Below are 14,390 nucleotides of genomic sequence, written 5' to 3' on the forward strand. Positions count from 1 at the left end.
ATCACTGGTTGCCACAGTGACTGACACTTCGAAAACTTTGGGGGGAAAAGTAGCTTAATATCACTGGATCCTTTTATCGCAAGACAAGCCTCTCCGATACCTTATTAACATTAATGTTTTCTTAAAATGTCAGAGAATGATATCCTTTGGGAAATAAAAATAATTCCACGCTCACAGACGAGTTTTTAAGAGGGATTTTAAAGAGGCACGTCATTGTGCGACTCTGAAAGGGATATTTGCGTGAAATACACACAGATTACTTGAGCTAAACTTCTTGAGGGGGAAGGGGGAGTAGTCAGGTGGTTAAAGCGTTCGCACGTCGGTCCAAAGGCCCGGGTTCGATTCCCCGCATGTGTACAATGTGTGAAGCTTATTTCTGGTGTCTCCTGCCATGATATTGCTGGATCATTGCTATAAACGCCATACTTACTCAATGACTTTGAGAAGAAAGGGAAGGATGTTTTGACGTATTTACCCTCATATTATTCTATGATTCGCACATGTGTTTTTAGGTAAATATCCTGATGCAGTTAAAATGACAATGAAGATCCGGCTTAAAGTAACGCATTTAAGGTCATTTGACGCCCATTTGTGCACGTTTTCTTCATCAACTTTTCCATATAATAAAATGAAATCCAATTTAAATTCACATTTTATATGTATGACAGATGTGCCATTTAGAAAAAGTAATGACATTTATCATGCACACAAGGAACAAAGTACCCATCCCAATCGACCCAAAACATTGTAATTTTCAAATGACGTCAGATTATGCAACTTTCCCAGACAGGATGGTTTGGGCTGATCACGATATGCTAATCAGTTAAGTCAATGTGAATCTAAATGCACTTATGTCGAGGGATTTCAAGGTCAAAGTATGGGTTTTAGTACACGGGGAACTTCCTTGGTCCTTCAAAAAACTTCAAAGCTTTTATCCAACACGTGAGAAACGTATGTCGAAAATACATTGGCTAAGTATATCAAAAATCGATCGCAACTCTGTCCATTTCACGGCGTTAACGTGAATTCTATAGTGAAGAGTAAAGTAAGGGTCTCACCAACCTGACATATAAAAAGGGTTGCATTTTTGTTTCAGAAAAAACTGGAAAACGTAATTTTGCCTAAGGTTTCACATAAAAGAGATACTTGTTCTGAATGATCTTTGTTACAAGGATTGATTGTGAGTAAGGGACTAAATGTATGACACTTGGGTGTATTCAAGTCATATGACTCACATACCTCCTCTATAAATAATTTCGTTTATCAGAGATTACAAATCCATGTACAATGAAAAAATTGATTTTATTTTTATTTGAGTATTAAGTAGGTATCTAGTATCTGAATGTTTCTTCGTGGAAATGTAACGACACGACAAGCATTAAAGAACAGATATGTATCTTCATCGGCGAGACAGGTCAGAAACAACTTCGTTGTGTTAATTACCAGACATGTGAGACATGTGTGCACTCAGCCCTACGCGAGATACTACAAATGTCAAGAGAAATCGTGAACACTCTTTGCGAACGCTCAGTAGATTCGGGATCTGAAGATCACACAATCTTTTTCAGTGTTAAAACCCAAGTCAAAAACATTAAAGGACGTCATAGCAACACCTAATTGTGCTTCCAGCCTCCTCTATTCAAACTGTTTTACTGTAACTATGTTGTGGACAGAGTATACACGCGTATTAATTCTCATATTCTAGCAAATATGGCATGACGATAGTGTTGTTAAGTACAACAAACAGTTGGTATGTTTTATAAACATTTTCCCTATGTGGGTAATCGAACCCGGTTGACGAACAATAACCACTAGGCTACGCCACAGCCTACACTATAAGGATTTATTTCTTAACAATTCAAAATATCAACGTAATCATACACTTACATTTAAAATTATCAATCTTAGGACGCAGGTCACAGTCTAGCCTGAGGCACCACTAGTCAAAATGCAGTGTTGCTTCCCCTGGATGCTGGGAACAGCCTATTCGAATCCCAGATTTGCCGTATGCAAATAGGATTTTCTGAAAATGAAAAACTGTTCAAAGCGCCATTTAGGAGAGGCGTTTAATGAAGATTGTTTTGCCATGCAACCCAGATGACATTACTTGACGAATATTGTGGTATAACCACCATATAACTATACAATACGTTCATAAACAGACAAGGTATCATATATACATTTTTTATGAATCTGTCTTCAGTCTTCAGAGTACATAGTCACGAAGGGGACGGGTGGCACACTTGTCTACTGCGTCGAAATTCGCGGTGCAGAATTGCGTCCCTTAGGCGCACCAGAAACCTATGATCCCAGGTTCGAATATCAGATTCGCCCTGATTAATTATTTAGGTTTGTCAGCGACATCTCCGTGCTCATAGGTTTGGCGTCATGACCTACATCACTTCGGGCTTTCTTCAAAAATTGAGCTGAAAAGCCGACAGCTCTCTCACTCACATTGTCGAGTATAACATTCATTCTCAGCTTACATATGAAGTGAAAATAATGATTTTATATCTTGTTATTCCCAACAGTTTATTAGCCAAACATGGTAAATATAAATGTTTACTATTATAAAATCTCTTTTTTTCAAACGTCCAGTGTCTAATTCCGTGCCCTTATTAACCCCTGCTTTCACAAACTTTGTTAGGTATGAAATCAATATTTTTGCCACACTTTTCATCCACGGATCAGTTCCCCTTTGTGGAGGTAAAACAGGGTTTGATGTACATGTGCTACAGAACTGGTCAAAGTGTTGGTCACATGACCTATAGGCAGCGTGGTATATACTCTTTGCAGTGTTTTATTTAGGAATAGACTTTCACTTTGTGTGAGTTCATTGGACTATGAACCTTCATAGGGTTAGGGCGTTCATACACTAATGAGCTCACACAAAGTGAAAGTCAATTCTCAAAAATATTTGTCACAATTTCGCACCTCAAAGAATGTAGGCCTAAACCTATACACAATTTTATTTTGTACGTGTGACTTTATGTTTACACTGACAACCATACACCAACCAGCTGTATCGCGGAATAAAATAGTTCCTCAAAAAGCGAGGCGACATGAGCGTATCTACGCACAACCTGTTCTTCAGAAACATCTGACACAACGCATGTATTCCTATAATATCACCATTTGATGAGAAAGGTCTTTAAATAACTACCTCAGTAAGTTACTCACAATGACAGCGCGTCGTAATACATTTACATCAAGTACAAGATGTCACAATGGGCGACACGATAAACGTGACGGGAGAGATTTCGGAAGTTGTCAATGAACCTGTTGCGGTTACATGTTTTAGTCATGATTCAAAGACACATGGTTATAATGTAGTTGAAAGCAAACATCAATATCATACTTACAAATGCAGAAAACTTATTCTGTCACATTTACATATAAAGATATAAAACATCATACATATGCAGATAATGCATCAAACATCAAACTTCCACATCATACTGCCATATGCAGATAACGTATCAATCATCAAAGGTATATGTACGTCATCCTTAAATATGCAGATGAGGTATCAAGCATCAAACGTCCACTTCATACTTACATATGCAGGTAACGTATCAAGCATCAAAGATCCATGTACGCTATACTTACACATGTAGATGAGGTATAAAACATCCAACGTCTGTATCACACTTTCATATGCAGATAATGCATCAAGCATCAAATTTCCACATCATACTTACATGTGCAGATAACGTATCAAGCATCAAAGATCTACGTACGCCATTCTTACATATGCAGATGAGGTATAAAAAATCAAACGTCCGTATCGTACTTACATATGCAGATAACGTATCATGTATCAAACATCAGCAGCATACATACATGTGGTAATAACGAATCAGTTATCAAACAGTCATATCATACTTCCATTTAAGACATGAACGACGAGTTGGAGTTGTTTATCTTACAATAAAACACTGCAGGGAGAATAAACCATGAGGGGCGCGAGTCGTTTATTTCTTATATGAGATATCAACATAACGTACGGCCTCTTTAAGTATGTTGTAAAAAGTACACGCTTAAACAATATTTACCCGTATATAAATAATGATGACACCTTCAATAGAATCTGACCGCGGCAATGTCGGAAAAGTCCAATTTATGAACAGAGGTGTGTGCATGTGTTAAATATAGTCTTTCCCGCATATTCTCACAAGCTACACGTCGATTATCTGTACCTTTTCTCCTCATACCGATTGTCACATCTCTCCCACATATGGGTGCGATCGTTCGGCCATTGCGTTCATCTGCGCTGCCCAGCTACATCTATTAGCTACTACTCATTAGACACTATCCTCTCAAAAATAACGTCGTCCAAATTTACGACTTCATAAAGTTGCCAGCGCATGTTCGAATCTCCAGAAAGGACTTCATGATAAAACAATATGTTATAGTGAAATAAACCACGCTTCGTTCCCCATTGTTCTTTGCGATTTATCACTGTTTTTGTTCGGAAACGCGAACACAAATTTAAGAAGAATGCTTTTTCATCTCAAACATTAACATTCTACTGTATCATCACAGCAAAAACAAATACCAGATAAACGATATTTACACTTTCTTGTCATCTGATACGAGTTGGTATTGTCAAACAGTTTGTTGTTAAGCATTCCTGTAGTTGCAAGCATTCCTTATAGATGTATGTTTAGCCTTCTAAATAGGTATAAACCCCCTCTGCCGGTCTTCTCTACGAAGCACAGCTAAGATAATCGTTATTGCTCTCCTAAAGTGTCATCGGAGCTTGCAAGGGTGTCACATCTACTTAGTTATATTGAGAACATACTTCACTTGAGCATTTAATGCGTGTTACATTCCTACTTGTATAGACACTTAACATTCCGAGTTACGTTTTCAACCGTGTATCGCACTCTTTAATACAATCTGTGTTCCTAGTAATCTCGCTGGACTGGTAATGTTTTTGCGGATCACTGCGTTAAAAACGACCGCGGGCGTAGAATACATCATGGACATCGCCAGTCCTATTTCATGCACCAGGCTTTAGTAGTAAATCTGACCTCTTGATGTTAATATTGTAAATTGATCAAAACTATTGTTCCATTAAGCACATTTAGGAACAGATAAATCTATACATGAGGTTAATAGACAAATTGCGTCGATTTATACACTTACTGTACATTTATTTTAAAAGGTTTAAACATTGTTTCCACTTATCATATGTGTCTTAAAATTTGTTTTTGCCTTTTAACACCGTTTGTTTTGTGTAAGATGCAATTATTGTTAAGTTATATCTTAGTTGCATTGCAGGTGTTTATCATTTACCTTTAGTAAAAGAAAAACCTGGAAGATTAATGACTTAGGTTTAGAAGTGAGACACTTTTACGTATTTTTATCATCAGTTGCTTGCTACTATATTTATCTAATCTAGATGAAGAGTGGATAAACGTATGTAATAAATAACACGCATTTAAGTTTCTCCATGGAAGATGAGAAGATCTTATCTAGGCTTCATGTCCCTATAAATTCATCTTCTGACGACATTGCATATTAATGTTTAAAGTTTGTCTTATTAAGTACAACTTTAAATTGCACAATACGCGACGTATGTCAGAGACAGCAGTTATAGGAGAAATGTTACATAGCCCAGGCGAGAACAGGTTTACATGGCACGCAGAGGAATTTCGGGTCACCCGAATCGGGCAGTGACCTTAGCTCATTGGCACCACGGTTCATAGGTGAATCTCCGACAGAAGGCAAGGGGGAGTCACATCTGTGTGTGTGTTTACTGGATCTTATGTCGGAAGCACATTCCTTTCGGTTGTAAATAAACACTGAGACCTGAATTCATTGGATGTTGTAGGTATTCAAGTTAATGAGGGGGTATATAATCCTTCTCATTCATGTGACGGACCAATCGCTGCTAAGAGAACAGCCAAAAAATCCGGACAGGCATTCCTTATTGTTCCTTACATCATACGTATCCAAGGGCAAGGTGATGTGGACTGACAACATGTTCACAGTAGTGAAAGACACTTGAAGATCATGTGGACGTTTTTCTGGATATTTGGTTGAACTTTTACAATGCTGAAATAGTGTGCAATTTTTGACAAAGTGGTACACTGGGAGCATGGAGACCTTCCTTGATTACAGTGGGATCTTTCTTCTTCCAAATATTTCCATTGAAAATTTGACAGATGTGGATGGTTATTATTTTGATGACGATGGTGATGTGCCTCCTGTTGACCTTTCACCTGAAACCATCATTGTTCCCGTACTGTACTTTCTTATAGTCACTGGAGGAGTCATTACAAATTCCGCTGCTTTGACTTCTATCTATAGAAGAAGGAATCTTTCAAGTGCAAGTGACACATATTTGGCTAGCCACTTCATAGGAAACATCGTATTTTTATCTGTTTTTGTCCCATTCATTGCTATTGCATATGGAATAACGGATTGGGTATTCGGAGGCTTTGCATGTAAGTGTCCTAACACTATTATCAAATGCATGTATATATCATTTCAAGAATGTAGTGAAAAAAACTGTAAGCACTTTAACTTTTGTTCTCACTCATATTTCTTTTCACACTCGCATCTGGAGAAATAAAACTAATTTTAATTTTCTTAGTGTATACATATTATTTTCCCTTTAACAAAATAATGAATTTACTTAACAATGATTATCGGTTATGGAAAGTGATTACATAAGTGCCGCTGAGCTGATATCAATTATGATAGCATTACAGGCAATCTATACTTTTATTAAAATCAGTCTCCAACAACGGCAGTTAATTTCAGATCAGTAGAAAATAGTGCTTAATTCATTCAAACGATGTCATCTAAATACCAAGACGAAAAATGTGTATCACAATAAGGATAAAAGTGTTCTTTTAAAATGACGGTACAGAAGATGGCCCTTTCAGGCCATGCCGCACGAAGATGATGCAACGGTGTCACATGTTTATGATGCTAATGTTATAATCATCATTATTTGACAGTGATTCATTAACACATGCTCACGAAATAGTCGAAATCGTACAATCGACTCTTATTTATGAAAATGGAAAGGATTTTGTCGCTTTTATTTGTATCGCAGCGAGATTCCGCATACTTTGAAATACACATTTGATGCATTAAACTGTTTAAGACATGAGTAATAAATAATGTATTGTAGTTGTATGTAATAATGAGTTTATGTTGCGAGACTGCTATGTTTATAACGCCATGATATATCTGCAAGAACCTGAAAAATCTTGATTTATGAAGATTACCTTTCAAACCGTCTATGGTCTAAGAAATATTCAATAAAACCAAGCGAAAACTAATTATCTGTACATTCTGGGGGGGTTAAATACTTTTCATGGTTTAATATTTCTTTCGTGTTAAAACATAATTACACATAATTGCATCATTATCTGGCATCTTTATATTTTTTAATCATCAAAGTTTTAACATAAGCTTTTAGAAGTGTCTCTCTGTTTTCATGCCATGTGCAAACCTCAGAAATCCAAAACCAGTGTTCGTATTTCAAAGTCCAATTGAAATTTCGTTGAAATTGCAATCTCATTTAACATACTTTAAAGTGAGTTTTTAAACTGCGCCGAAATATGACTGCAACTATGATCATAAATCTGGGACATGTTTCACCTTTTGCAAATCGCACACGGAAACTAAAACATATTTAACATGTATTTATATTTGATATATGTTTTAACAATCGAGAAAAATCTCTTTCAAGAGTTTTATCTGAGTTGGTGTGGCTTCTTTAGTGCATTTGAGCGTTAATAATGTAGACTGATTCATAGAAAAATATTGCTGGGTCCTTATTATTTTCTTTATCATATATCTTCGTGCGGGAAAAACAGAAAACATAATTTCACGAACACGGCTTCTCAAACTCAAGATAAATCAGTCGTTTCATAGAAAGTTGTTAATTCTGCCCTGTCTTTGTTTTCCGACATGTATATTTATTTCCGTTGATATATGCATATTAGAAGGGAAAATAACTTTTGTTGTAAATGCGTTGTTATTATTCAATGCTTTCTGTCTTACAGGTAAATCTATCAACTATGGCATGACAGTATGCGTGGCAGCGGCCACCTTGTCTGTCACAGTGGCTTGTCTGCATCACACCTTGGACTCCAGTACTGCTCACGGTGATAAAACACTAAAGAGGTATGCGTTGTCACACACAGAGTTATGACACATTGTGAAAGGTCATTTCTTCTCTATGTAGAAAACAGTAAATTTTGACAGGTCATTTTACATAAAATAATATATTAGACACATATTTCACACGACACATATCAGACACGATATTCACCTAATTATTTCCTATTTTACGTAGAACATATTTGCATGGAGAAAAAAACAACGTAAATGATGAATATAATTTCTTGACTAAATTATTAGTTATCACGCTACAAAACAAATGATGACGTACGTGTGATACTTCCCAGCAACTAATTTTATAACTTTGGGTGATTGTAGTATAAATTTCCTTGATAATGGTTGTAATTACAAACGTACAATATCAGTTATGATGTTTCAAATTTTTATTCTACGCTTGCTATTGTGTATTTTTCCTTAAGGTTGATTAAACGACATGACGACAATTAAACGTGTTCATTTGTGATACATTTAACATCACATTCATTCAGAATGTAGATTCCCAACTTTAGAAACCATAGTTATTTTAAATGCAAATGAACGTGTGTGTGTGTGTGTGTGTGTGTGTGTGTGTGTGTGTGTGTGTGTGTGTGTGTGTGTGTGTGTGTGTGTGCGTGCGTGTGCGTGTGTGTGCGTGTGCATATATATGTAATATTAGTGTTACTATTAAGCATTAGAACGAAGATACGAAACATCCCACGCATGAGCGCTTATGTTTGTAAAACATTACACCAAAAACACAACCTATCTTTTCCATGTGACTCGCATAGTGGCGCCACGAATGTGCGTAGGGTGTCTTTCCTGGTTTGACACTTTTAAGGAAGGTTGATTAATCTCCGTGGACCATTATTTCTGACAATCTTATCAATTCAGCGTTTTGTACAGTTGTGATTTACTTGATAAAATGCATTGTTTGTGTATGAACTAACGGAGCGTCGAATGGCTACTGGCATGCCGGAAACTGACAGAAACTATCATGCAGGAGCAAATATGTTCAATGTGTCTAAGTCTGTGATAAGCAGACCATGGAACATGTACCAACACACCCAAAATGTTGACGATCGACTCCGTTCAGGGCGTTCCAGGTCATCGACAAGAGTACGGGATTGATTGATCCGAAACCAGGCTCTAGGAAATTGAGCTTAAACGGCTTATCAAATAGCTGCAAACTTTCATCGAGCTACTCGCGTACGAATTACGCGGCAGACGATTCGTGTATACATGCAGCTCATCTCCATGCTCGACGGCCACGTGTTGCGGCGCACCTAACAAATCGTCATACAGACAGCAGACGTCAATGATGTATCAACGTCGAAAAGGGTATTCGTCACTGGTCACGTGTCATGTTTTCAGTTGAGTCCCGATTCCCTTTTGGCGTTGAAATGAACGTCAAACCAATGTGGTGTGAGGTGAATCAAGATTATTGCACTTATATAGCCCACTGTGATACCATGCCGCAGTTTAACATGAATAGCCCCTTCATACACAGTATACCGACTCCCAGCCAAACAGACCTCGTTTAACCCCTTAAAGCCGACGTCTTTTGGTATAACGCGAACCCCGGACCTTGTGCTCTCTACCACTAGACGACGGAGGTGGTCTTCAAACCAATCGAAACGTGAGACCTCATGACAAATTTGGTGAATCGGCTGTGGTGTGGGGTGGCATCAAAATGACTGAGCACTCCAGATTGTGCAAGGAAGCGTCACTGGACTAGTACCATCCGGAAAACATACTGGCACCCTTTGTTGTCCCGTTTGCCAGACGTTTCTGTCGACGTTTTCTTTTCAGGACGACACCGCCCGTGTTCACCATGCACGAATCGTCAATGCTCATCCCCAGCAGCACAACATACATAGAAGGCCATGTCCAGTAATGAGCCCCGGCCTTTCCGCAATTGATCACATCTAGGACATGAAAGGGAGACATGTGCGTCAACGTCATAGGCCGCCGAACACGTTACAAGGGGAATGGGACAGACTCCCTCAAATAGCCATTGAACGACTCATACGCAGTGAATGATTGTTTTAAAAATCGTGGCGGTATTACGCAATACTGATCCAAAACGTCAACTTTGAAGTTTCCCATCTTACCCTTGTTGTCGGCGGTCATAACATCTACTGTCATACTTCAGTACCAGTATTCGTTCATTATCACCACACAACTAATATCCCCTACAGTTTTGGAAATATTAAGTTATTTCCGAATATCTCCTATTTTATTTTAAGAGTTTACACAAGTATTCATATATGAATATAAATGACTTCACCTGACTATATAACATAGCACTTTCAGTTACTCCACTCCAACTCTATGTATACATCAACAGAAACTATTGCAGTATTGCGAACACCTGCAGACATTTATGCTCATATTTCAACAGATTCCATTTTGACGCTATCTACAAGCTTGTCACCTGACTTATCAATTTCCTAACTGTGTAAAAATACATGTACTCAGTTAACAAACTAGCGTCTCAAGTGGGAGATGAAAATAGCCAGAAATTTGAACATAACCAGTACAAAGAACAACAAACATGCCAGAGAGAATTTGAATATGACATTGAAATTTTGTGACCCCCCCCCCCCCCCCCCCCCAAAAAAAAAAAAAAATAGTATAAAGCCTTCAAGTCCATCTTTAGCTAGTTAAGTCTAAATATTCTTCCAATCCTCAAAATACTTTTAAAAATGGAACTTTTAGTTGTGTGCCACCAAACATTCACAGTAAGATAAACCTGAACACAAATGTTTTGCCTATATATATTATATAGTGAGAGAGAGTGAGTTATACGCACGCATATAATTAAGCAACGCCAGCTATATATACAGTAGCAGTTTTGTAAATTATGTATTTATTTTCTGACGAAGCACATTTCTTTTTGTTTACAAAGTGACATATTTATATTGAAATACACAATTCGAAATCGATCATGTCATGGCTTACATATTTTGTAATTATTCCATGACAAGAGTTATTTGACCAATCGTTTATCTGCTTCCTCTGCTTCTCCGCAACAGTCCTTCCCGACCAGCTGGATGAACAGTGATATAAACCAGCTTTCATCAGGTATCAGAGGAATCCTGTAGGTTTACCAAAGTGAGGCCAATGCTATATGTAGATATGTTCAAATACGTGAAGGTATGAAAAAAGTGGTGCTGGAGTATTTTTCAACAGACACATATCACAATATTACGAACATCTGCTGTCATCACCAACGCATTTTCGATTGGTCTTATATCTACAATAATAACTATTTATAATTAAAGAAACCTTTTATTTCATTTGCAGGAACGACCGCATCACTAAGGGGATAACAGTTTCATTGTGGATGTTGGCATGTGTTGCCATGGTTCCTCGTGTATTTCTCTACAACGTGATTAGTCTGTGGCACATCGTGGACGAGCGTCGGTTCTGTTCCCGAAAGCTTGAACCCTTGATCTACCGCCGCGTGGACACTACTGTCATGTTCCTCGCCCTCTTCTGTGTGCCGCTAATGGTCCAGTTTGTCTGTTACATTCGTGTGTTGAGAGACCTTCGAAAGCAGGCGTTACGTGGACAAAACGTCGTTCAACGTCTAAATGTTGCCAAAGTGTTGGCTGGGATTTCATCTGCCATGTTGATTGGTTGGCTTCCTACGCACATCATAAATTTCTGCGAAGACTTTGCAGATGGCAGAATTGCCTTTCAGCATAGAGATGTATTGGCTTACGGTTGCTCTTATGTCTGCATGTTAATCACCCCCCTATTGTATTTGTATGTTCAAAGACATGGCCAAAACCATGCTGTCTCGGAAGAAGACGACATACTCGTTGTTGGAGAGTCGTGCTGCTCTAAAACTGACCTTAAGACGGAGGACGCTTTAATGTCTGTTTGCAGTGAATCCCCAGAACAGAAAACCACTCTGTTATGAAACTTTATTGCCGTTGAAATGCCGGCAGACATGCGTGCGCGACGTGAATACGATTACTGACTAGTTAAGGCTATGATTTATGTCCCCTGCGTTGGAGTTGGACACAAAACTTCAATGATAAGCGTATAGAGTTTTCTCGCACAACTACACTTCTTCGCCAGTGCTTTGAGATAAGACTAAAAAGCCTCACACACGCCATTAGGAACAGATATCATTTCGCCAGCCAAGAATGATAATCACTAGCTAAATATACCCCCAATTACACCGTAAATACTTCTTGCTGATAAACCGAATGTCTCCTACAGATAATATATGCCAACAGTTCATGCACAGGCAATATTTATTATAAAAGAAGTACTTCGGGGCTTATTTTCGTTTTATAGTGTAAATATTATATAAACATTGCCCTCAGCTGTCGGGTATAATGCAGGAATATGTGTTTCTTGATAATATGACAATGTATCCCTTTGTTGATAGTAATCCCATGTCTGTATATAGCTCCACAGTTTCAACTTGTGCAGTTGCATCACCCATATAATAAATATTGCATAATTTGTACATGTTGTTGCTTGGATGTAATTTATGTGTGAATTTATTTGGCGAATGACGACGGCACTGAAGTCGATTACAAAAGAATAGAAAATTATGTTATTTTTAACTTAAAAATAAGGAATCTTTTGACAACTGAAATGTAGAATACCATTTGGTAACATGTTGTGAGAACAATTAAGTGGACTTTGAAGTTTTTTTACTTATATTGTAATAAGTAAAATTTATTTTTGATATAACTTCACGTAATAACGAATATCTGCAAATTAAAGACCAAATCAGCTGGGGAATGATCTCTAGAACATGATATACTTGTCTCCATGAGAGTTTAATGCATTTTGTGTCTCTATTGTTAAGGTCGTATTGTTTTCGATTGTGTTTTTGTCTTCCGTTGAAGTGCCATTTTAAAAATGGCATTTCGATAAGCACATATATTAAAATGTGATGACCATCAGACAGATCTTTGTCTGAAGTAGTGTTCGTGGTGCAGCTTTTGTTTAAAAAATGTTTTGGAGGGCAAACAGCTTTGCCTTTATAATGTGGACGGAAATTTTTTATTGTGATTCTCTATACTTCCAGACGGACATTAAGCATAATGAAACATATTTGTTACAGATGTTGTGCTTTCATGTTTTGAATTATTGTTCCAGTGTGACTATGTATCTCCGGCAGAAGAAAGCAATTAGCCCTTGAGGTCGAGCAGTAGGTGGACATTGAAACATTGAAACCTTATAATGTGTGAAGAAAATACAGACTATTGCTTCCTGTTAAATGTGTGTTGCATGCTACTCAACAGTTGCCAAGGGTATTAGAAAATATAACAACACCGATGTAAATAAATCTGCAAGATCACGCGAACTTTCAGAAGAATCTTCTTGTTGAACTTTGATAGTTCCTCCTTGTTTGAAGATTTCAGTTCTTGCACATCTTTATTACGTTGTAGTCGTTAAAAAAAGTTGACAAGCGTGTACATTCGTATGCTATGTACTCTGTTAAGAATACCGATGGGTAATGTTATGATAATGTTGTTATATAGATGTATGTATTTGAGTTGTAAAATAAACGGTAAAGAATGCAAGTTTCTAAAGTTTATTTCGATTGTTTCATTGGAAACGTTCCTTTGTATCCCGGTTGGGTGAGATGGTGATGTGAAAACAAACCTTTTCCCGTGCAAAACAGGCAGCTTTGGTTATAGACTCCCCAGGGAGCCGAGAATGCAATTACACACACGCTGATCCTTTGACAAAGGCAATGATAAATGCTTTAGGGTATTACTTTACTATATCTTGTTTAGAGGGGTTATATAAGCCACATGCCTGCCTTTAATTTAAGTACCAACATTTTCTCTGAGTGTTTGATTGGCAATCTATAAGTTGTTGAGTAAATAAGAAAACGTACAACATCTCTGGTATACTGCAATAGCGACTCCATGTAGATTCGTACACCGTTCTTAAGCTGCAATTAAACCAGAAGTTGTTACCCATAAAGTTGTTGTACGTTTTCATATTTCTTCTAACGCTCGGTTGTCTAAGGATCCGCAATTTGTTATGCAAAGTTATTTCAATTAAGCGTGTAATGAATCAATGATCAATAGTTCGAATCGTAGGTTAGCTCTGATTGTGATCATTAATTTGTCAGCATCATAACCGTCCTTGTGGGTTTCGCCAAAGTGGTAAACGTCTGAGACCTGCATCACTTCAGTCTTTTTTCCCACATTAAGCTGACACGCGGTGATATAACTGGAATACTGTTCAAAGTTGCGTCTCTTTGCCACTCAAACGCTGCC

At 37.7% G+C, this 14,390-nt stretch overlaps 1 protein-coding gene across 1 annotated transcript; it reads left to right on the forward strand.

Annotated features, from left to right (window-relative positions):
• The first annotated feature begins 5,682 nt into the window (after positions 1-5,682).
• LOC124141028 (kiSS-1 receptor-like) lies at positions 5,683-12,688 on the forward strand. The gene is made up of 3 exons (XM_046508884.2): positions 5,683-6,455; positions 8,031-8,151; positions 11,434-12,688. Exons 1-3 carry the CDS (start codon positions 6,107-6,109, stop codon positions 12,053-12,055), a joined length of 1,092 nt encoding a protein of 363 aa, XP_046364840.2. The 5' UTR covers positions 5,683-6,106; the 3' UTR covers positions 12,056-12,688.
• Positions 12,689-14,390: the final 1,702 nt, after the last annotated feature.

This window comes from Haliotis rufescens, unplaced genomic scaffold (assembly GCF_023055435.1).
Source record: "Haliotis rufescens isolate VD_foot unplaced genomic scaffold, xgHalRufe1.0.p SCAF_6, whole genome shotgun sequence".
In the NCBI taxonomy this organism is placed as follows: Eukaryota; Metazoa; Mollusca; class Gastropoda; order Lepetellida; family Haliotidae; genus Haliotis; species Haliotis rufescens.

What these genes read in the sequence shown, in the direction of transcription:
- LOC124141028 (XM_046508884.2), top strand. Translation starts at nt 6,107, where the DNA reads ATGGAGACCTTCCTTGATTACAGTGGGATCTTTCTTCTTCCAAATATT. An exon ending in GGTATTCGGAGGCTTTGCAT is followed by an intron (nt 6,456 to 8,030) that starts GTAAGTGTCCTA and finishes TCTGTCTTACAG; the next exon opens with GTAAATCTATCAACTATGGC. An exon ending in GGTGATAAAACACTAAAGAG is followed by an intron (nt 8,152 to 11,433) that starts GTATGCGTTGTC and finishes TTTCATTTGCAG; the next exon opens with GAACGACCGCATCACTAAGG.